The following is a 22,269-nucleotide window of genomic DNA, read 5'->3' on the forward strand; positions in this document are numbered from 1 at the left end:
TATAGGGAAGCTTTAGAGAGCAGATGTTGGATTTCTGCCCAGGCATAAACTCCAAATGAAACTTCTGCTCCTTGTTAAGTGCTTTGCCATTAACAGTCCAAATCGCAGACTTCATTTCTACTACTACCTAAAAAACCCAAAAAACCAAAAACCCACCCCAACAACAACAGAAAAACACCACCTCAACAAACTCCCTGTCATAAGAAAAACAGCTCCAAACAGAATGCAAGATCAGACTTTTAGGTCATAATGTCTTCTTATCATCAGACAACTAAGAATTTGGTGGAGGGAAGGAACCTGTTTAAATAGGGAAGGACATGACAAACATCTGACCACAGATTAAAAAGGCAAATGGACACAGAAGCACCAAGATATAAGTAGGATAAAACACCGGTTGTCTTTCAAGTCTGAGCAGAAGAAAATGACAGCATCAAGAGCTCCAGCAGACTGAGGTGAGCATTAAAATCCCCAAGGGCTCCAAGTTTCAAAATAAGGGCTCTTGGAATTTCTGTCAAGTGGTTTAAAGCCAGGAGTACTATATTCTGAGAAAGAATTTCTTAAATGGACTCACATGTCTCCTTTAGACACATCACCTCCAAAGGCCTCCAGGCTTCCTGAGGTAACATTCATCTGAACAAGTGACTTGTCGGCTGAAAGAGGTAAGGGCTTTGGTTATAGAGTAAGAAAGTGGAACTTTCCTGAACAGAAACAGAGTAAAACATTCTGCACCTTTAGAGATGTTTTTAGGTACTTGAGATTCCGGGTCTTCCATGCTTGATGATGATTTCTCAGTAGCACCTTCTTCCCTGAAGGAAGGGAGCATCAAGGGTCACAAAATCAGCAGGACACCAGGCTGCTTACCAACTTTGTAACACTTACAAAACTTCAGCCAAACCCAATGTCCAATGTTGTGGACATGGTATCCAAATACCACTTTCTTTCCAGAGCCACAGGGAAAGCTTGTTACATCTTTTTTTCCACAGAAGACTTATTTATCAAAATGCTGTTACCATTTTCTGTTACGGTCTTCAATCCACTCTCCCATGACGGCATGGTAGGTTTCCAGGTCCATGGAGATATCTTTGCGCTCTGGGTCAAGCTTGTTGCAGAGCTCCTCAAGACCACTGTCCTCTGAGTCCCAGCTGGTCGTATGTCTTAAATAATTGATTATCTCAGACACTGCCACTTTCCCTAAGGCAGAAACAGAGGTCAAATGCCAAAGCCTGGCAAGGCACCGTAAAAATACTGTGAAAGGCCACGCTACAGAACTGCATTGGATCCAACTGCCCTCAAGAGCTGCAGACAAGCAACTGATTCCTGAACTGAGCTAGAGAGAGATCTGGAAAAAAAAAGCAGTGTAGAGCTCTTTTGTTGGTTGAGATTTTTTTTCCTGTAGTGGTGGGTTTTTGGTTTTTTTTCTGTGTAAAAATCCAGTTTACTAGTTTTGTGGACTTCAGTTTAAGAAGAAAAAAGTTGACACAAGATACTGATCCTTGCTCTCAGGGCCAGGCTTGATGGGGCTCTTGGCAACCTGGGATAAGGGAAGGTGTCCCTGCCCATTGCAGAGGGATGAAATTTGAGGATCTTTAAGGTCCCTTCCAACCCAAACCATTCCATGATTAGGCACCATGCAAAAGAGGTACAGACATTTACACATTTATTCTACATCTGCCACAGCACAGGCACCTACACATATCAGAGCCTGGCATCTCTCAGGGACCAAAACAAGGTCTGAACCTGGGAAATCCATTGAGAGTAGAACAAAAGAGCAATGAAAAAACCCTGGCAAACCTGTGTGGTGGCTGTCACATGCCCAGAAGATGGTGGTCAGCAGGTTCTCGTCACAGATCAAGCTCATGTTGCACATACTGTCACCTTTGTACCACACAGGCTGCTTCTTTCCTGTGAAGAATAAATCTCTTATTGCCCATCTTTATTTGCTCATAGCAGCTTTCATTCCAGATGACTGAAACAACAAAACCAGCTAACCAGCTTCCCTGCCAATAAAAGCAGAGCTTTTAGCACTAAACAACAGGATCTGGTCACAGCTGGGGCCTCTGACCTGGGAAGTATTCCATGCATCTACTTATACACATGTTTTTTTGGAAAAACTTGGTTATTCTTTCTATGGCATAAACATATGAAACAGGACATTTTAAGAACCCAAGTATTTCTTCCCCCCCCCCTCCAGATACATTGTAGAGAAATCATTAAGTTATTAAGAAAACAATCCCTAAAACAAACAAAAACCCCCCCAAAACCACAAAAAAAACCACTCCAAACTAAGAGCAAAACCCAAACTCCTGTATCTTCAAAAATCAGTCTGAGAGACAAAGCATAGACTAAATTAAAAGCCAAATAAAATTTGGCTATCAAAAATAAAAAGTTATAGTACTAGTCAAATAGTAGTCTCAATCTCTTAAACTTAAAAAAAAAATTATGTCTTGAATCAAAAATGAAAGAACAAATCTGAAAAAAGTTTTTGCCTTATTAATTACTCTCTTTTTACACTCACATTTTTTAGAGAAAATAGAAGATTTGCCTCAGCTCTTTTTGCAGTCTTATAAGATTTGAGTCCTACTAAAATGTGTTTTACCACTTTAAGTGGTAAATAAATGTCATCTACATAGACTGAATGTTCAGATGTCTAGAATTAGGGGGTGTTTTTCTCCAGTATTTTTACCTCTTTCACTGGAAGGAAATGCCCTTGGCACAGGAAGCTGGACCACAGCACTTCCTGGCTTTTTTTCCGATGTGAAGAAGCATAAATTGGGACTTGACGTCAGATACATCTGCTTGGGCCACACATCCCGGGGCTCGGCATTTGCTGAAGCGCACGGCCTGCCCTGGGCATTGGCCTCCCTGGCTCCACAGGGGAACGGAGAAGAGCTCTCCACGGGAGAGGAAGGCGCCCAGGAGCTGCTGGATCTCCCGCTGGCCTCCAGCATGGAGAAGGTTCTGTTTGCAGTCTGGTGCCTGGAGCAGGCCCCGAGGCCTGGCGAGGGCATGGAGAAAACGCCGCCACCGCCGGCCAAGGGCGAGCAAGTGCTCCCACCACTACTGCAGCTTCTCCCCTTCAGTATTTCTTCCAGATTTTTTTTAATGTTGCTCTGTGGGCTATCAAAGTTCTGGGACTGAAATTTTGGTATCTGCAAGGCCGGGTTGGAGACTTGGTCCATCATTTGGATGGATTTGATCTTCCTGCAGATGCTGTCCACTGGGTTGTGGCGCTGTTTCTTAGCTCCACGTTTAAAAGACTTCATCACTTCCCTTTTCTTGACAAATATCTGGAAAGAAAAGGCACAAGATACGAGAGTCAGGGTGATCAACACACACATATTTATGCCAACTTTTCCATTCAGCAGCCAGCTTGGAGCTTTGGCATCCAGGGGTTTGGAAACCCTCATTCCACTTATCAGCTCCAACAGAAACCTTCAGTCAGGACATTTTAGTGTCCAGGGAACTAGAAGCTGATTTGGAAATGTTGGGGAAGAAAGACAGAAATACTTCCTGAAATGTCACTGCTTATTCTTAAATACCATAACCGTGGCAGGGAGATATGGGGGAATGTAAATAAAAATTGAAGAACACCCTGCAAATTAGCAGAGGACTTTTTAAATTAAAAGAAACATTTTTATTGTACTGGGGGGTGGCAGGGGTGAGGCAGAAAATGTGAGACCAACAAGACTTTCTGTGTTTCTGTGAGCCTATGAGACCAAAAAACCTCCAAAACCCAGTGTTCCTTTTACTAAGCAGCCACAGCTGTCATCGTGCCACACTGGGAATTACACAAGAAATGTGCCCTACAGAGGCACCTCATCCTGTGTGTATTTTTATTATCTAGTCTCCCAGGCAACATTTAAAAGGTATTTCCTACAAGATAAGCATGTTTGCATGTGACTAAGGAATGGGAGGTTCATTTTGCAGGGATAAATCCTCATTCCCAGTGAGGTTCCCATGTCTACATTGCAACCACCTGAACTGATCAGCTGGGAGCTATATTATTAAATAATAATAACATACCAAATGAAGCTAGGTGAAGCTCTCAAGAATCAAATTTTAAGTCATCTTTTAATGTAGAAAAATTAATTCCTTTCCCCCAAAACAGCAGCAGGTTTCACTAGCACTTAACACTTACATAATCTTTTGAAGCAGAGAATAAAATTTATATATAAGTATTTATTAATATAGATTGAAAAAAACCCCCATAAATACTAAGTGTTTAATTTAAGCTAGTTTATTACAGACTGCCTGCATGGCAGCAACTTAGTTTATATAAGCAGAGGCAAGATCTTTAAATTTATTTTTCTAGTGTTTTCACAAGTAGTAGCATTTACTCTAATGAACATGTCCTTAGCCACAGGAGTACTTCAAAAAATAAGAATAAAAAGAAGCTCAGAGCAATTTTATAGAAGAGTCTACTTTTGAGCTATGTCTCAGTTAAAATATTTACTCCTCAAATAAATGCCAGGAAGCAAAAGCAATCTTCTGTATTGCATCATTACAGATGTATTATCTCTAAAGAGATAGATGAATTACCTTGAAATTAAAATTTAAATACCCTGCAATTAGTTTAGGACTTCTTTTAAGCACACAAGTGCCCTCAAGCAGATATAAGTAACACTATATTAAAGAGTATTAGATTTTTTTTTCTGTAATATACCAGTAATAAAAATAACCAAAACAAACAACAAAAAACACACCCCAAGACCTTATACTTTACACCAGCACGTGGAAAAAGAGCTTCTCTTCCTTCTCTGAAGGAGACAGCACAGCTGCTTCAGCTCTTCCTCTGAGGAACAGGAGCTGCCTGAACCTCAGCGTTTAAATAAGCAGGAAAATCAGCTTTACAAGGTACAGGTGCTGCCACTCAGCCCTCAGCTGAGAGTGACCACCAGCTGCAACCAGGCTCCAATCAAGCTTCAGGCTCCTGTCCTGGCCTTTTTACCTTTTTTCCCCTCATATCTCTCCTGCTGCTGTTAAATTAACTGCCTGTAATTTCAGTGCAACTTGAAGTCTCCCTGCTCTTCGAATTATTGTTCAAAACAGCAAGGAATGTTGTGATATGGTTATTGCTGTGTCAAAACTCTGGTTCCTGGGGTGTTTCTCACTTCTATTAGCAGTTCTTTCCTGCTCTTCCCACCTACAGCAAAATTTCAAGCAGGAGCAGATCTCTCCTAGTTTCTGAGAGTTAGAACAGGGTATCTGTATAAATTTCATCACTCTCACCACTTTTGAAAAGAAGAAAGTGTTGAAGTCTCTTGAGCTGATAGTGTACTAAATAGTCTCTCTGTTAACTGTCATCTCTGCCCTTAGTTCTGTGAAAAAAAAAAATTCATTAGGACACTTAACTAATTACTTTTTTTGTATTAAGTTATCAAGACATGCAGTAGAGCGTGCCTGTCTGAAGAGCTCTATGGCTCCTGCTGAATTACCCTGGAAATGCCCATTCTTTGATGGCCATGTCTCCTTTCCAGCCTGCAGACTGGAGAAAACTGTTTTTCAGGTGGTCTTTTCACCTGGTGTTTGCCTCAGACTTGTCCATTGCTCAGAAAAAAACTGTTGTGCCATCCCATCAGTGGTTCCCTGAACTTCAGAAGCAACACCTCTTTCTGAGATGCTTACACCTTTCAAAAATTTGTGGATTTCTGCTCTTTCCTGATGCTTTCAAACACCCCTCATGCCACACAATATATTTAAATTCTACTTGTAATTATCCCTTGAAGCTGCTTCTCTTTCACAAACACACTTGTGAGAACAGTAGAACCTGGCTGCAGCATTGGTCACACTTTGGTCCTCAGCAAAGTCCCTGTTGCCTCTCTTGAGTGAGACATTTGCATCATCTCTGACAGACTGTGTTTTCTACACCTTGTTCTCTACTTCAAGAGGTTTTAGCACAGTTTTCTCATACAGTCCAGAGAAAAGACAAAAAGCTTCTCCAGCAAATCTGCAGTGCTTGAAATGCACCCACAGACACCATGGTGCTGAATGTGCAACAGAATAGTTAAATAAATTTGGGCCAGCAACTGATGGCCTCTAATCATGCACCTGGCTTACACCAGAGAGCATCTCTTCACTTCAGAGCTGCACATAAAAATTCACCTTCCCAGAGAAGTTGAAGACATCCCTACTTATTGTAGGGGGGTGGACTAGATGACTTTTAAAGGTGTCTTCCAACCCAAACTACTCCATGGTTCTGTACATTAAGGTCTGTTATGAAAATAAATAACACTGAAAAACATGTTTGTGTGGCATAAAATGTATTGATGGATTGCAAATTGGATTGTTTTGGTCAACGGGTTTTACAGGGCAAATACACAAATTTGTACACAAATTTCCCCTTAGTCTGAGTGGGATATGTGGAGTTAAAATCCAGAATCAGCTTTGAAAGATTACAGAAACACAAAAAACAGCCCAAAAAGAAGAGGTCATATGGTTCATAACCATGTGTCTGGGCAGGATCAGTTGGGCAATGACTCCTGAAAAAGGATTGTCTAATCTATTCTCTGAGTTTCTCAGTGATAACAAATCAACATACTTCCAGGGCAATCTATATTTGACTTTGCTACTGGTAGAAAGCTTGCCTTACTCTGCAACTTACTGCAAATGAAATGCAACATGCTTTGTAATTTCCTACTTTGCAGGCTCTGCCATGACATTTCACAGCCTTTTATGAGGCTGCAGTGGCATTTAGGAGCCAGAAGTACACTGTGCTAGGTGCTGCTCAGCTGCCAGACACAAGTGAGATGGATTTCCCAGAGAGTTACCAAACTAACAGGAAAAAAAATCCCAAAGGAAATGAGAATAAGCGCAAAGCAAAGGTCATAAGTTCTGGGAGATTTGTACCTTGACAGCACCAGTGTTTGCTGATGTTCCCAGTGACCACCTACACCCCAGCTGCACCTTTTCCTCAGGAGCAATCCATGGGTCACTGCTGCCCTTATCAGGATACAACACTATCCTTTATTTCCTGGGAAATATTTGGGAAGGTGCATGGTCGTGATGCAAGTCAGTGAGGTAAAATTGGTTAAAATTCCAGCACATGAGAACATTTTCCCCTCACCTCAGAACTGAACTTCAATGCCAGAAATCAGATCCGTATCACTTAGAGCGTCAGGATATGCAGCTTGTGCCCTTTAGATCATCTCGAAAAATAAGAATAGGTTATGTTCTTTCTAATAAGGGGTCCTGCTGCTATAGCAAGCTTCCCTCTACTTTTCTCTCTCAGGGTATTGATTACATGCCAGAGGCACTTCCTCCTCCAGGTGAATCAGCTGAGAAATGGCAGCGCTGCCAATGAGTGTTGGGTGCACAGCTCATCATCCCAAAGTGCCACAGCTTTTTGTGTGTTATGATCCATGACCCAATTATAGGCTGCTTCGTCTTTCCAGAGTACAAGCTCACATGTGCCCACACAGAGCCACAGCTCTTTTGTGAGTGCAAACACTCTCAGCACCTGCACAGCTCTTTTGTGAATGCAAAGTGCTTGGATTTATGGGAAGGGTGAGATGGCCACCTTTTCATAGAATCATGGTAAGAAAAAGCTTTGAAGGGGGAAGCCAATTTTCTTAAATTTTGATCCCTGAAGTAGAATTGATGAACCTGGAGTTCTTTGTTCTGCAAGCAGACTCCTTACAGATTTCCAAGGAGAAGGTTCTGAAATACACTTTTGTTTGAAAACCAAAGCAACTTGGAGTCACTGGTCATAGAAAAAAATAAATGGATTTAGAACTATAAGTCATAAAGGCACAGACAATTTAAGGGAAAAATAAAAACCATTGGAAAATAAAAAAAAAAATCCCAAAGCCCCAAACCATTATGAAAATGCAATTTGAGGTTGGGTTCATTTCATCTGATGTGAAAGGTCAAGGTCAATTGTCTCTAGCTACAGTTTATAACTAAACTCCTGACTTTTATACGCCACGGTGGCACTGAGGCATCGGAAGGTACAACAATGAAACCATTTAATTTAAAATGATGCTGTCAAGATACTGCTTTTGTTCTTGAGCTGGTGGTCACCTGTCCCCATAACGAGGCAGTTCAGATTTTGATCTGCTCAGTTCAGCTCCCTGCTGCCCTTCAGGCAGCTCCAAACAAGCCCAAATCTCTACAGGGATTCCCGTGGGACTCAGAATACAGCCAGGTTTGGAAGAGAGACTGAGACTCTAGCAACACCAAGTCAGTGTCACTCAGATTTTGCCAAATGGTCACAAGAAGAACCGAAGCTGTTTTCCTCCAGCGTGGTGACATCTTTCTCCATGCCCTCCGTTGTCCTCCTCTTCCCAGCTGCAACGGGAGGGGCTGAGCTGCTTTGCCCCCCTGCTGCTTTTGGGTTATCTTGTCTCATTCCAGCAGCAGGAAAAGCAGGGAAAGCAGGGTTTCTTTTCAGTGCCAGACACATTTCCTACCACGAGGAGAACCCTCCTGAAGAGATCATACTACACACTGCCATCAAAAAATGGCAAGGGGTTAATTTTCACAGGCTCAGCTGAAAGTTTTGATTCCAGCCCCGTGGTCTATGGATAACAGGAAGGTCTGAAGTCACTCCAGAAGGCAATAGGGGAGTAGCTTTACCTTTTCCAAGCCTCTGCATGCTAAATGTCTCCTGGATGAAGTGCACTGTCTCCTTCTAAGGCCAGGGGTTAAGCATCGTCAAGAAATGTCTCTGATCTGTCAGAGCACAGGGAAAAGAGCAGGGAAAAGAAACTTCACAAGTGAAGTAGATGCAAGTAGAATCCCTTCTGCTAGGATGCATCAGGGCATGGCCTTTTAAAAAGGGTAACAGCAGCTCCCAGCCACCACAGGAGCTGCTTGAGACCAAAACCTGAACTTCCCCCTGGTTTCTTGCCTCTACACCAGCACAAGCTGCAGCTGGTGGCAGTGCTGTATATTCAGTGAGCAATTCTGGTGGCATGACCAGGGAACAGAGTGATACCCCCCAAAAGCTGGACAGCAATTGCACCTTCACTTAACAATGTGCTTTGGAGCAGTGTCCACAGACGCACAGTGGCAGGGAGGAGTTCACAGCGAGCAGCAGCAGTGCCTGTCTGCATACTTCTTCAACTCCACATCCATGAGCCAGTGTTTGTCACACACATGGCCTAACCTGGATTTTTGTCACACCACGGGCTGGCCCTGTTCATGAGGCTGCTGCAGTAAACTTTCCATTGGCCAGTCTTCCAATCAGTAAATTTCTACCTTCCTGTTTGCTTTGCTTCTCCTTCTGCTTCCATCAAGTTTACAAAGGAAAAAGTACAGGAGGAGAGATGAAAACCCTGGCTGCAGGGCAAGCAAGGCCAGGCATCCAGTGTGATTAACTCTTTGCCTGAGGACCAAAGCAACCCTCCATGACTGCAATGAGCCCAACAATCACCCAGAAGTAGCTCATGGAAATTACTTCCCTGATCCCTGCCTTTTTTCTGTTCACTGCTCCACTGTTTAACCTATTCAAGCCCATGAGCTGGACTTTTACTCCAGCCAATCCATGGGACAGAAAAGTGTTTCTGACTATTAGGACTTCAGGATTTATAGGGTAATTTGGGTATTTTTTGTTATTGCTGTTGTCAAGCTTTATACTTGTGTGCAAGAAAACTAGATGCAAAAGATCATCAAAGAATCAAACCACAGACTACATCCTCTGAATGTATGCAAGGGATAACTTCAGGCTAGTGACACTGGGTAAGTCACTTCTCTCTTGATGCTGGTGAGTAATTTACCAGCTTTTCCAGCTCCCACAATGGATGCTAATCTGATCTATTGTAGATTATCCTGGGTAAACTCTCAGCATCCATATTAATACCCACTCTGGCTGTGATTATTGATCATGCAGCAGGAAGGTGAGTGGTGCAAACGCACAGGGCTGGTGCTGATGTATTCAGGAGGTGTTCACCTGTTTAATGGGGTGCATCTCCAAGTGCATCCATCCTTCAATCATTTCAATCAGGACTTCCTGCAAGGCTGCAGGTTTCCCTCAGGAGTCATCAGACCTTCTGCTTCTCCATCTACAGGGCTGACAAGAGATCCCTTCAGACTCCCCCACCCGCCACGGAAGGGGAGGGCATCTCCACTCTGAAGATTTAAAAAGGGACCCCTGGCCATGTACAAAGGAGATCTTGTGACACATCATCCCAAGGAAAGAAGACTGAAGGTTTGTCACCGAGATAAGTATGAAGGTAAGTGAGAATTTTTTGGTCTTTAGCAAACATTTACTTTGCAATTAATGCTTTCTTTTTCATGTGAGTGCAATATTTATGAACTGTAGGGGGGCTTAAGAAATTTTCCTTAAAAATAACCCAAAAGAAATACACACATAGATATATTATATAGATTTTAAACAACTGTATTAAAAATACACCAATAGTACAACCTCTCAAACCCAGGATGAAACAAACAGTTAGATTCCCTGGTGCCCATCACTGTTACCAATACATGAATAACAACATGCTCTGTGCGAACAAGCAGAAGTGCAACTTGTGCACAAAGGATTCATGCTCAATGCTTCCATTTGCATGTGCTGCACCAGTGAACAACCTCCAAGAATCAAAAAAAACTTGTCTTGTGACTTGTTTTAATCATGGTTGATATTGATAGGATGCTAAATTTAAAACAATTTTTTCCTTTTTTTTTTTAACCTGGGGAAGTAGAGATTTTGTTTCTTGGTTGGTTTGTTTGTTTGGAATGACAAGCCCCCTACATTTGTTTGTTGTCTATGGTTTGGTAAAATCAAGATAGATTTTATACCATCTTTACCCATTAGTTTGTACATTATCCTAATTTCTGGAGGTTCTGATATCCTTGTCAATAGGACCACAAAAGGTGCTTGCCTTGATGGCAGCTCTCACCAGAACGGAATAGATTTGAGTAAAAAGAATAAAGTTCAATTTAAGGTTAATCCTCTGATCAGATCAGGGTGCACTGAAACCCCCCCTTAGCAAGAGGAGGTTTGGCAGCAAGACAGGGACAAGGCAACAGCTGGGAACACTTTAGGTGTGAAGCTGGGAGGATGTGCAGATGTGAAAGACTCCTCCTGCACCTTGTGGTTCTCTGTTGTGCACAGGGGCTGCACAAATCCCCGGTGTCTGCCCTGGCACTGCTCCTGGCCGCGTCCTTCGTCACCTTCTCCTGGAGCGCCCCTCAGGTGAGCCCAGCATGGAGCTCATGAAGCTCAGAGCGTGGTGCCATTACGTATTTGCATTAATTAGCAATGGCATGGGATGTTGACATGTCTCTTTTCCCTCTTTTTTATTTATTTTATTTTATTTTTATTTGGTGTAAAGGCTCATTTCCAAAGGAGAAACTGGACTCCTCAGGCCATGCTCTATTTGAAGGGTGCACGTAAGTCTCGAGCTCTTTCCATTTTGAGGAGATATTTTTCCCCACCCCGGATTATTCCTTGGTTCCACACAAGGAGGAGATCCTGAGGATGCTGTGGGGGTAGAAGTTTTGAGGCTTGCAGGGAGGATGTGCTGATTGCATGGTGCTAATTATGCCATGGTCACACCTTTGGTCCCTGTACAGGCCATTCACTTCCCAGATGGACTCAATGCTCCTTGTGGGTCCTTCCCATCAGAATATCCTCAGATTCTGTACTTAGTTAGAGATGTTGTCCTTTGATCCAAATCATCAAATATAACAGAGGTATTAATATGAAAAATTGTATTCTGAATTGTTGATTTAAAATTAAAAGATATCAGGGAGGGCAGGTATAAAGAGAGGAAGAAAAAAAAGCTCCCTGTAAATTGGAGAAAAGAAAAAGGTCATAATCCTGAGTGAAATGCAAAAGGGAGACAATATAAATAACTGCAAAATAAAATAAATATAAGCTCCAAACAACTGTAAAGACAACTGAAAGTTTTAGTGACATTAATACAATTATTTCTATTAATAAAAGTGAAGATTTTGGCCCTTTTTGTTATTTTTTAAAAATTCTTCCAATGGAATAATGCATTGTGTTACTTCCCTAGTGAGGTTTTTCTCATTCTTATTGATGCACAGGAAGCAGTGTGATTTTATTTTGTTAGTTTGGGATTTGGGATGGGTTTGTTTTTCTTTTTTTAAATAAAAATACAATTTAAAAGCCAATACCTCATAGTCCAGCAAAGAGATTGAAGGTTCTTGACCATATACAAAATTGAAAAGAGTCCTTTAGGGAGTATGAAGTAGGAATTACAACAATTTTGGGGGCTGTTTTCACCCTTGTCTCACTGCTTTTGTAGAGGGACGTCGCTTCATCGCAGATGAGAGCCAGAGGAAGGACCTGTATGACAGAGTGCAGCTGGGTGAGTCCATCAGCACGCGGCTGCGGAGCCCACCCACCTCCCCAGCTTATGGGAGAAATCCCTGGAAAGGGAAGGGGATCTGTTTTCCTGGAATCACAGCCAAGGAAACAACTAAACCTCCTTTTTTTAGTGCCTTCATTCCAACCAGCACATGACAAAGGCTGACTTCCCTCTCCGGTGCACCTGTGTGATTTCATTTACATAATTTCCAGACTGACCTGGCTGCTAAGTGGGATTTTCATCAGTGCTTTTGACTTTCTTTTTGCACTGGAAAAAAGAATCAAATCAAGCTATTAATTGTGCTGAAGTGACAAATGACAGAAGCAGATGTCATCAATCCACACTAGGCAAGGTTTCTGGAGGGAACAGGATGTTGTAAAAAAGTTAGGAACCTATAAAAAGGGAAATTCTTTTTACCTTTGAGGGATTTTGAAATAACCTCCCTTTTAAAAGGATTGCTAATCTCTCGTGTTAATTATCAGGCTGGTTTTGAGCAGACAATGCTATGGAATGAAGGAGACAATATCTTCTTGTCTTTGACTCTCTAGTTATAGAAATAATAAAAAAGCAAAGAACAAAGAAATGCCATAAGACACTACCAAACCATGCGTCTCTGATTTTTCATTCCAGAAACACACAGCCATAACACAAATCCTTTATCCCTTTCTGAAGCTGCTGTGCTGTTCCTTACTTCCTTACAGAAAGCACGGGAAGGTAAATGCATGTTTTGTCTTACTCTGACTTTTTTTAAAGTGCTTTTTCAGTATTTCATTTACTGGCAAATTAATCTAGAAGGTCTGTTTTGAACTGAGATATTGTTCAACAGAGAGCCCTGTATTGGAGTGCACATTTACACAGATTACAACATGAGCCACATAATGATAGCAGGTAAATATTTGTGTATTCTGCTTTTAATTTTTTCTTAGGATGTTTTACTGGTTTGGATTCAAGGGAATGGCTATTTTTCAATTGAATTTTTCACCCCAAACCTTTTCTGGGGTTACTTTTTCTATAGCATATTGTTTGCTTGTGAAGATTTTATTCCCCCACTGGATTTGGTGCAAAGGTTTAAAAGAATCCATAAGAACCCCAGGAGAGGAGTTGCTGGTTTCACATCACCAGGCTGAGACCCTAAACCTTTGCTTTATATGTCCTCTGCCCTTAAATCTCTCACCTCTTCAGCTACCACTGACTTTTTTCTTTTTTTGGGAAATGGAGCTGGAGCTCTGTGCTCAGCCTTCTCTTCCCTGCCCTGGCAGAACTCTGAACAAAATCCAAAAAAACAAAAACAAAAAACCAACCAAAAAAACCCAATCAAACAAAAACCCCACACAAACAAACAAAACAAAAATCCAAACCAAAACAAAAAAACAAACAAAAAAACCCACCACAAACAAAAAACCAACCAACCAACCAACCAACCAAAAAAATCAGTAGCATTTTGGAGTGAGAAAAAGGCAGAATAAAAAAATGAGCACAGTGCTTTGGACAAAATATGTGAGCACTTCTAAAGTTAAACCAGTGAAAGCGTCATTTGCATGCCCACAAAAGCCTCTGCTGAAGGTGGATTTTTCCAAATTTTAGTGGTATTTTCCAGCCTGTTGTTGCTATAGCAGGGGAGATGGACAGCAACAGAGAAAAAAGGGTGAAATATCTGAGAGAGATAAGCAGAACTGGCAGCTTGTTTGAAAAAAAACTAGGTGGAGTAACATTTCCATCTGTACGGTAGGAAATAACCAGTCAAACCGGGTAAGCCATGCACTTTCAGATCAGCTGACTGAGAGCAATGCATAAATGAAGAACAAATCTATTATTTTCTTCAGGATGATTTTTTTTTGCCATGTGCTAACTTACCCCTCTGGACACAGTTTGTAGTTTTCTTCTTCAGCAAACAGAAAAATTCCTACATTTAAAAATGAGAGAATACATGACTGTTTTTAGAGATGCTGCCTCTGTCTCTCTTAGCTGAGCAGTCACACTGTGCTGAATCTGTGCCTAAGGCACATCTGAAAGCTCAAAACTTTGGCTGGCTGAACTTTCCTTCATCTACAACTTACTTCTCCCCATTGTGTCTTGTCTTACAGTGGAAGAAGAAAACAGTGAACACCCTGGCTACTTGACAGACAGTCTATTAAATTGGTGAAATTATTTCAAATGCCTTTAACATTTGTACAGCTTTGAACCTGAAAGCATAACTTGTGTAAGTTAAGTGTTTCATCCCTTCTCACTGAAGTTCCCAAAGGGTGAGGTGTTTTCACATTGCAAAATTTTGGATGCAAAGGGATTAAAAGGTACTAGCTCAGATAAGGAAAGCATCTGTAAAGTTCCTGCTTTCTTTAAAGCACTTTGTATGTCTCATCTGAAATTTAAAATACACGGCATCAGCTCACCTGAAAAGATAATTAAAACTGTCTCTTTGGACAACTTCATTAAGAAGTTTTTCAATTGTCATTGGGAAACCTTTTACCACCTTCCACTCAGCTGAGTAGTGAAGCTTTTTGAACCCTGATAAAGACAGATTCCACTACTACTTCACTGGTGGCCCTGTAGGCTGCTGATGGTCAATAAATTCAGTGAGATATAAAAACATTCCAGCTGTCTGTGACTGCAAAACTGGTGATTTGTTTTTCTTTTAAATTTTTATTTGGCAGGTATCAGTCAGCACAGAGAATAGGCAGCAGCACTTATTGCCCCAGTCCACTCCTGCAGAAATACTCTGAAAAATCCTACTGAGCAAGTCCCAACACATAAAGACAGTTTGGGACAGGTCTTGCATTATCAAGGCCTCATTAAAGACTGCTTTGTGATTGTATTTTTGTTCTTTCTTTCTGAGTTGCAGAACTGGAATTATGCATAAATCTGTTAATTTCATTCTGTGATATCATTCTGTGCTGATAAGGATGTATTATTTATGTAGTTCTGTGGTCTCACTGGAAAACCCTCTTCCATTCTGATGTAATTAAAGAGTAGCCACATGATTTCTGTGTCCAAGCAACTGTTTTGTTTTTTTAACCTTCTAGTCATGCTCCTCATCTTTTAATGTTAAACTCCCCTGATCTTTCTCATAATACTGCTGATTAACTCACACTAACTATGGTGCTGCTTTACCTCAACACAAAGACACAGCTAAAGGAATAGAGGAATTTATTTGTTTCATGGGGTTAGAGGCACTTTCAGTCATTGTTTATAATCTGCATCACTCCACTGAGGAGCTGGTGAAAGCAAAGTGTCCTGTTTTGCTCATTTTTAAGCACTGGTATATCTTCCAATGGCAGTGTTTGTTATATGACAGAACATTCATGATGAACTTCACCTCAAGACCAATGGTATCCACCTGAATTCTTTCATTATTTTAGATGCCCTTTGTTTCCAGCATATTTGGAATATCTCAGGTGCATCTAAGTGATTTTCCAGCATGTTTTACAGGATCTGTGCTCAGACAAAAAGTAGCATGGAATCAGAGAACATAATCCTAGAAAGGCCTAGTTTGGAAGGGACCTAAAAGATCATCCAGTTCCAAATGCTGGGACACTTTCCACTAGAAAAGTGAGAAGTAGAGGAGTTATACATCCTTTGGTTTATCAGTGTCCTGAGATTTATATTCTTCTGCCTGTCCCAGTGATACAGAAGCTGCACCCACCCTATTCCCAGCTGACTGATTTTTGTGTGTGCTCCTGATTTAAGGTCTCAAGCTTAAACAATTCTTCACAAATATCATGAAACAGAATAGACTTTCTGCCTTGCTGGTGGGCTGTTCGTGAAACCCCAGAGATTTCCATCTGGAAGACAATCCCTTATGTAACAGATAGCTGCTACCAAGTGTGGCACTTAATTTAGGCAATCTGTTGCTGTGGCTGAATGAGAAGCTGTTCCTCCAATGCTACAAATTCAACATACAGACGTGCTTAGCTGTAGATAAATTGCCTTGTTACTAATCCTGGAATCAAGGCAGAGCTAACACGAGTCCAAGGCATGGGGCAGAGGTCGCTTTGGCCACTGCAGGACCTGAATCTGAGAATTCAGATGGGTCCTACCTCAAATCTGAGCACTTTCTAACACCCGGAGGGTGCTCAAAGCATGTGAGTGTGCTGAAACACACAGCCTTCCTGCTCTACAGCAGAGCTTAGAAATACAAGCAACAAGTACAGATTTCTCAATTTATTTATGAAAACATCAACTTTCAGTCAATATGCCCTTCATAAGTTCTTTCTTTGGGACTCTCAGCCATTACATTTCTCTAAGGGAACTCTGATGAGGAGCACTCTGTGGAAGAAACACAAAATGCAGTTCTCCACATAGTAAACTGTGTGAAAGAAAAGATTTGCAGTATCTTTGCTTTCACCACTTTTACGTGAAAAATTACTTAGTGTTGAATTACCTTTTAAATGGTTTAAGAAATAGTGACTCCTTTAAATTCCAAATAAGTTTTTACCATAAAAACTGGAACCTGACTTCTGAGAATATTCTTTCAAGTATCCGAATCAGCTCAAGGTTATAAATCCAGATTTAAAACTGATTTTAGGTGGTCAAAAATACAAATAAGCACTTTGTCACTTTTATTCTAAGTGGCCTATAGTCAGAACCATGTCATCAAGCATTGGTTAAGTGTTTGAAAGGTAGGAGCCTAACCAAAGCTGGGCATCCAGCTTCCCCCTGGGATTGACAGGAAAGGTAAAATACCTCCAAATCTTACATTGTCCCACCTGCTGAAGAACAGGCTGCATAAAATTCTGGAAATGTCTTTTCTTGAGCAGCATGAGAAATTTTTGATGCACAAACTTGAAAAACAAGAGATTGATCTCTAACCTCTTCACAACAAGATGTGCTTCTGAAGAGCCCTTTCAGGCACTCTCTGCATCTCTAGGAGCTGAAATACTTCTAAAAGTTTTCTGTAAGGCAAATGAAATGTTTAGCTCTTGTGAGGGTCAGTTATCTCCCAAGAACTTTGAAGTCTCAAGTGCTTTTCAAAATTGTATCTTAAATTTTTTTAGCATTATTTGTTAGGATTAGGTCTCTTCTGGAAGAAGTGAAATAGAGCATGGACTAATGGAAATTACTGATCCTTGAATGTTGTCACATTGCGTGGCTTCTTGTCTGCAGGGGAGGGTGACACTCAAGGAAATTTTGTCATTCCCCTAGCCAAGTTACATTAATTTCCTCCCAAACCAGTTTGTTAACAAACCTAGAATCTACAACAAAATGAAAATAAAAGAGACATACCAGAGGAATCAGAAAATAAATGGTCTGCTGTTTATTGTGGGTCTAAATGACATCAGAAAGATGACTTCATTTGTCTCTAAAATTCAAATGCCCACTGCATAAGACATTATATTGTTCCACAGGAAGTATGTTTTACCACTGGATTAAGACACTTCTGTTTGCTGTAAAAAAAATGTTATGTAAGCTTACAATAAACAGCATCAGGAAAAAGAAAGACCATTTTCTTTTCAGTGTATCTTTTTAAACTCTTCCAATATTTCTCCAGTGAAACACTCTTTTATTCCCTCTAGTTTTTTGAGCTCTGGTTTAAAGTTCATGTTAGTTTAGGAGGGGAAAAGGGGAAACATAAATGAAGCAGAAATTCCTTTGGGATACCCAAAATGTAGCTATTTGTCTAGACTATGATTAATACAGTTGATTCCACAGACAAAGGTATGATTTGCAGTTTGTATAAGCTCCTGAGGGTATTGTCTCATCCTCTAGTTTTATTAAGCCTGAAAAATCTCTTCTACCTCAAAGGGGCACATTTAAGGTTCCCCTAATTACATCACACTGTCCTTAACACAAAGCTTGCCAAGCCTACAGGAGAAACTGTTGGGTGGATGGGGAGAGCAACCAGTTCAGTTCCTGTATTCTCCATGCTGCTTCTTCTTTCCTTGTGGCAAGGCTCCAAGGGAAAAGGGGGACTTGATGTTCTGCCTATCCCTTTCAGCTTCCTCATCCTCGTCGTATCTCTCATCCTCATCTTCGTCCTCGGCCTCGCTGTGGTGAGGGCTGGAATGCTGGGAGACAGATGGCGATGGCGGCACTGATGAAGGCCTGGGGAACCTGAAACCCTCCGTCTGCCAGGGACAGAAGCAAGGTGAATGTGTCAGCTGAGCTCCTCCATTGGTTTTATACAGCAATTTAAGGTTAGAAGCTATAAATAAAGTTATACCTCATTTAAAGTTAAGGCTATCATCACTTCAGAGGAAGCCAGTGGAAGTCATATGTAAGCTAGACCTACCCTGCAATCTAAAATTAAGTTTCCCTCAACCCAGATCCTTTTCAGTCCTCCTCTACCAGTAAATACATACTTGTATGACAGAGATGCTTACCCTGTGACAACGTCCTGCCCTTCCAGCATTGCTTTTTGCAAAACATGGATACCTTTACTGAGCCTTAAAACAATCAGCACAGGACAAAATCCTTCTGTACTCTGTAGTCAGAATATGCTACCTGAAATTCAGGTTTCAATCTGAACATTCAAAATGGTTTTCTAGTTATAATGTCAGCATCTGCATAACCAGCAAAGGGTTTTGGTCTGAACCTCCTCTCTCCTTACTAAAAAAAAAATAAAAAGAGTTGCTCTTTGAGGTTTGGTTCTAAGTAACACTGTTCTGAGCAGCCTCTCTTCTCAAATTAGTGCTAATCTGGACTAGGCAAGAACTGCTTGAAGGTGTGCCTTTAAAGTGACCCCTTGCAGCTCCAGCCAACATAGCATGTTCAGAAGAAGGCAATACCTTGCCTTGTTTTCCCTAGAACATCCTTTCCCAACTCCCCTCTATTTTGGTTGTTGCAGAACATCTCCATGGCATTTAGCAGAAGCAAAAAGGAGAAGCAGCCACTCTTCCAAGAGGAATTTCAGGGCCAGTTCCTCAGCTGGTGCAAAGTGTCATGGTCCTATCCAGCTCAGTCTAAATCATATGAAGACGTGTTCCTGTGTCCCACCTGGTAACCCCTGTGTTTGGATCTGATACCAGTAGGTTGTGGCTTAACCCCGGTCAGCAACTCAGCCCCACATGGCCTCAGCGCACTCCCTCCTGGAGAGGCCAAGGAGGGAATCAAAAGGGGAAAGTGGGCAAGCTCATGGGTTACATTAAGACAGTTTAGTAGGGAAAGCAAAAGCTGTGCACACAAGCAAAGCAAATCCAGGAATTCATTCCCCATTTCCCATGGGCAAGAAGGTGTTCAGTCATCCCCAGAAAAGCAGGGCCCCATCACAGGTAGCAGTGACTTGAAAAGATAAATGGCAGCATTCTGAACATCCCCCTTTCCTCCTTCTTCCCTCAGCTTTATATAGTGGGCATGATGCCATAAGGTCTGGAGTGTCTTTGGCCATTAAGGGTCACCTGTCCCAGCTGTGTCCCCTCCCAACTCCCTCTCTACCCCCAGCCCATCACTGACAGGGTGGGTGAGGAGCAGAAAAGTTCCTGGCTCTGTTCAAGCCCTGCTCAGCAAGAACTAAACCATCCCTGTGCTATCAGCACTGCTTTCAGCACAAATCCAAAACACAGCCCAGCTACTGGGAGAAAAATTGACTCTGTCCCAGCCCAAAACAGCATATTCCTGACTGGAGACTAAGTCTATAACTTGTTAAGCTTTTAAGTAGGAGTTCCTAATTTTCTTTATTTAAACCCAAACTTGTTAATTCTCTTCTCCCTCACACTCTTCCTCTCTCTCCTTGTAAAGCAGGCAAAATGAACTCGTCTCCAAAAGCAGACTTTACCTTTGGTGGAGCACTTGGTTCCATCTCAAATTTATCTGGGAATGTTCTGCTGAGGGCCAAGTGTCTGGCATGCATGTAATACTGCAACACAACAGAGAAGCCATTACAAGTCATAGAAATCTTGGGTAGATTTAAACAAGGGGGGAAAGGAACATAAAATGAGTTATCTTCTAAAAGATGTTGCTGAACAAAGGCTAAATGTGTTTTCAGATAAGCAGAATCCAGCTGATATCACTGCTTGTACTGTGAAGTGATGAGCCATTCATGACAGATTCACACCAAAGAGGTCTGGAGCAGAAGCTGAATAAAGTGTCTGTAAGATGTATTAAAATGGAAACTAGGACTTGGTCAGTGTAGCTCCTATTGAGTGACAGGTATTCTTCATTCCTCAGGAAAGAATTGTGGGGTTTTTTTAACAAGGAAAATTTACATTTTTAAGTGTGCATATGTATTATACATAAGTTTTAGGCTCATTCAAAGTCACTTTGGACTGCACTGAAGCATGTGTAACAGCAACAGAGAAGTGACATTTATGAGTTCACTGATGCCTGGTATTTAAGAATTTGACAAAAATATTTTTAGATCCACTGTATTCCTGAGTTTGCAGCACATGCACGGAAAAAATAGCTCGTTAAAGCTTATGCAGTGTTGGGAACCATATAAATACTAAGGTTCACACACAGGTATCAGAGCAGGAAAAGGTTCAAAACAGTTACAAAACTCATATATGTGCATCCACTTCTTTAGTCCTGCAGAATTGAGAACAATACTTCATTACTGTCTTCTGAATAGGTTGTACTGTAGTGCCCTGTGTCAAATTAAAAACACTACTTTGCATTTAAAGTACAGAGGTACTTAAGGAGTGTTGAGGAGCCACAGAGCCCAGCAACATTTCATGGAGGATGGGAAGGATTTTTGAAAGTGTCCAGATGACTTAGGAACACAAATCCTCCTTAGTGTAGGTGTTGCCAACACCGTCAGATTTTTACATTGTGTTTAGCACCAGCAAGAGCTTGGTGGTGTGACTGGATTCTGCTCTAACCTGTCCAGTCTCTCCTTGCCACTGGAGCATGGAAGGATTACACTGCAATGTGCAGTCTCTGCCTTCATCCCCTTGGAGAGGGGAAGTTCAGCACGGGGCTGTGTGCTGAGGGCTCTGGCCAGGCCTATGAGCCTGGAGTTTTTGCTGCCTCTTTCTCACACACCCTGCCCAGGTACTTCCAGTCCAGGAGGTCGGAGAGGCGCTCGGTGCGGTTCCTCTGGATGATCCTCTGGCGCCGGTTCTGCTGGCAGAACCCGTACAGGAACTGGGTCAGCTGGTTGCATGACTCGTCCGGCGAGCGGAACCTCCTGTCCACGATGTAGATCCCTGAGGGACACCAGGGAGGCCGAGGTGAGTGGGACTGAAGATGGGATCTGACCTCATCCACCTCCCATCTACCTTCTGTCAGGTGACAAATGTTACATGCAGTATATTCCTTTTAATGTTAAAAGGCAGCTACAACTGGAACACTTGTTACCATTCTGATGAAATGGAGAGATGCAGAGAAATATGCTTTTTTTTTCAAACTTTAATTTTTTCTACTTTTCAGGCTGAAATTCAGCAAATTCTCCAAAACTCAGAGGGTTTATTGATGATGTGTAAGTATGTCCAAAAAGGTTCTAGTTTCTGGATAAAGATGTATAATTTTTATTTCCCATAATTTTAAAAATACTGACTTCTTAAAGAAAACATAATCCATCTAGTGCTTTCCTAGCTTGCTGTAGAATTCACAAGTGTGGATGGCCAGAATCAGGCTGTAGGAGAGAGGCTGTGTTTTCTGTAGAAATACAAGTGTTTCCATGGAGACAGCTAACTCACATACATCATTCAACAGACAATTCTGGCAGAGAGAGGGCAGAGGTAAACTTTGCCTCTACATTGTTGAGATTAATACTTTATTTTTGCCACCCTCCTTAAACCAGAGTGTTGGGAAGAAGAAGGTGCCAGACCTTGCAGCTCTCTTAATGGACATGAGAGATGCAAAACTACCTTAATGAAGTGCTTGAGACCAGCACAGTAATTTATACAACTCACACCTATGTTTTGGCAGAGAAGAGCAACTGACCTGTGTTCTGTGGTCTCTCTGAAAGGTCTCAAAGACATGTTCACCTGGGCAGGTTATCTATATTTTGTTCCTGGCTCTAACCCTTGCCTCTAGGTCAGGCAAAGGTGGCACCAGTGTGGGGCTGTCACTGCCTGATTGTGGAAGCAAGCCCAGGTACTTGCAAAGAGGCCCTGGT

The 22,269-nt window shown here is 41.7% G+C and overlaps 3 protein-coding genes across 4 annotated transcripts in view; 1 reads left to right on the forward strand and 2 right to left on the reverse strand.

Annotated features, from left to right (window-relative positions):
* IRAG2 (inositol 1,4,5-triphosphate receptor associated 2) overlaps positions 1-8,260 on the reverse strand; it is a 39,025-nt gene extending 30,765 nt beyond the window's left edge. The window contains exons 1-6 of the mRNA XM_005492719.4: positions 8,201-8,260; positions 2,684-3,287; positions 1,792-1,902; positions 1,011-1,191; positions 730-806; positions 572-650 (exon numbers count right to left, since the gene is read on the reverse strand). Coding sequence (XP_005492776.3) covers positions 572-650; positions 730-806; positions 1,011-1,191; positions 1,792-1,902; positions 2,684-3,287; positions 8,201-8,260 — 1,112 coding nt within the window. The remainder of the gene's footprint in view (positions 1-571; positions 651-729; positions 807-1,010; positions 1,192-1,791; positions 1,903-2,683; positions 3,288-8,200) is intronic.
* A 1,906-nt stretch (positions 8,261-10,166) lies between these two features.
* Positions 10,167-14,421, forward strand: SPX (spexin hormone). The gene is made up of 6 exons (XM_014271128.3): positions 10,167-10,172; positions 11,057-11,137; positions 11,277-11,334; positions 12,216-12,278; positions 12,909-12,992; positions 14,363-14,421. Exons 1-6 carry the CDS (start codon positions 10,167-10,169, stop codon positions 14,419-14,421), a joined length of 351 nt encoding a protein of 116 aa, XP_014126603.1.
* Positions 14,422-17,506: 3,085 nt separating this feature from the next.
* The window catches only part of GYS2 (glycogen synthase 2), a 41,442-nt gene continuing 36,679 nt past the window's right edge, over positions 17,507-22,269 (reverse strand). For both annotated transcript variants that reach the window (XM_074539207.1, XM_005492723.4), the window contains exons 15-17: positions 21,192-21,355; positions 19,987-20,067; positions 17,507-18,340 (exon numbers count right to left, since the gene is read on the reverse strand). In XM_074539207.1, coding sequence (XP_074395308.1) covers positions 18,119-18,340; positions 19,987-20,067; positions 21,192-21,355 — 467 coding nt within the window. In that variant the 3' untranslated portion in view covers positions 17,507-18,118. The remainder of the gene's footprint in view (positions 18,341-19,986; positions 20,068-21,191; positions 21,356-22,269) is intronic.

This window comes from Zonotrichia albicollis, chromosome 4, assembly GCF_047830755.1.
Source record: "Zonotrichia albicollis isolate bZonAlb1 chromosome 4, bZonAlb1.hap1, whole genome shotgun sequence".
NCBI lineage: Eukaryota > Metazoa > Chordata > Aves > Passeriformes > Passerellidae > Zonotrichia > Zonotrichia albicollis.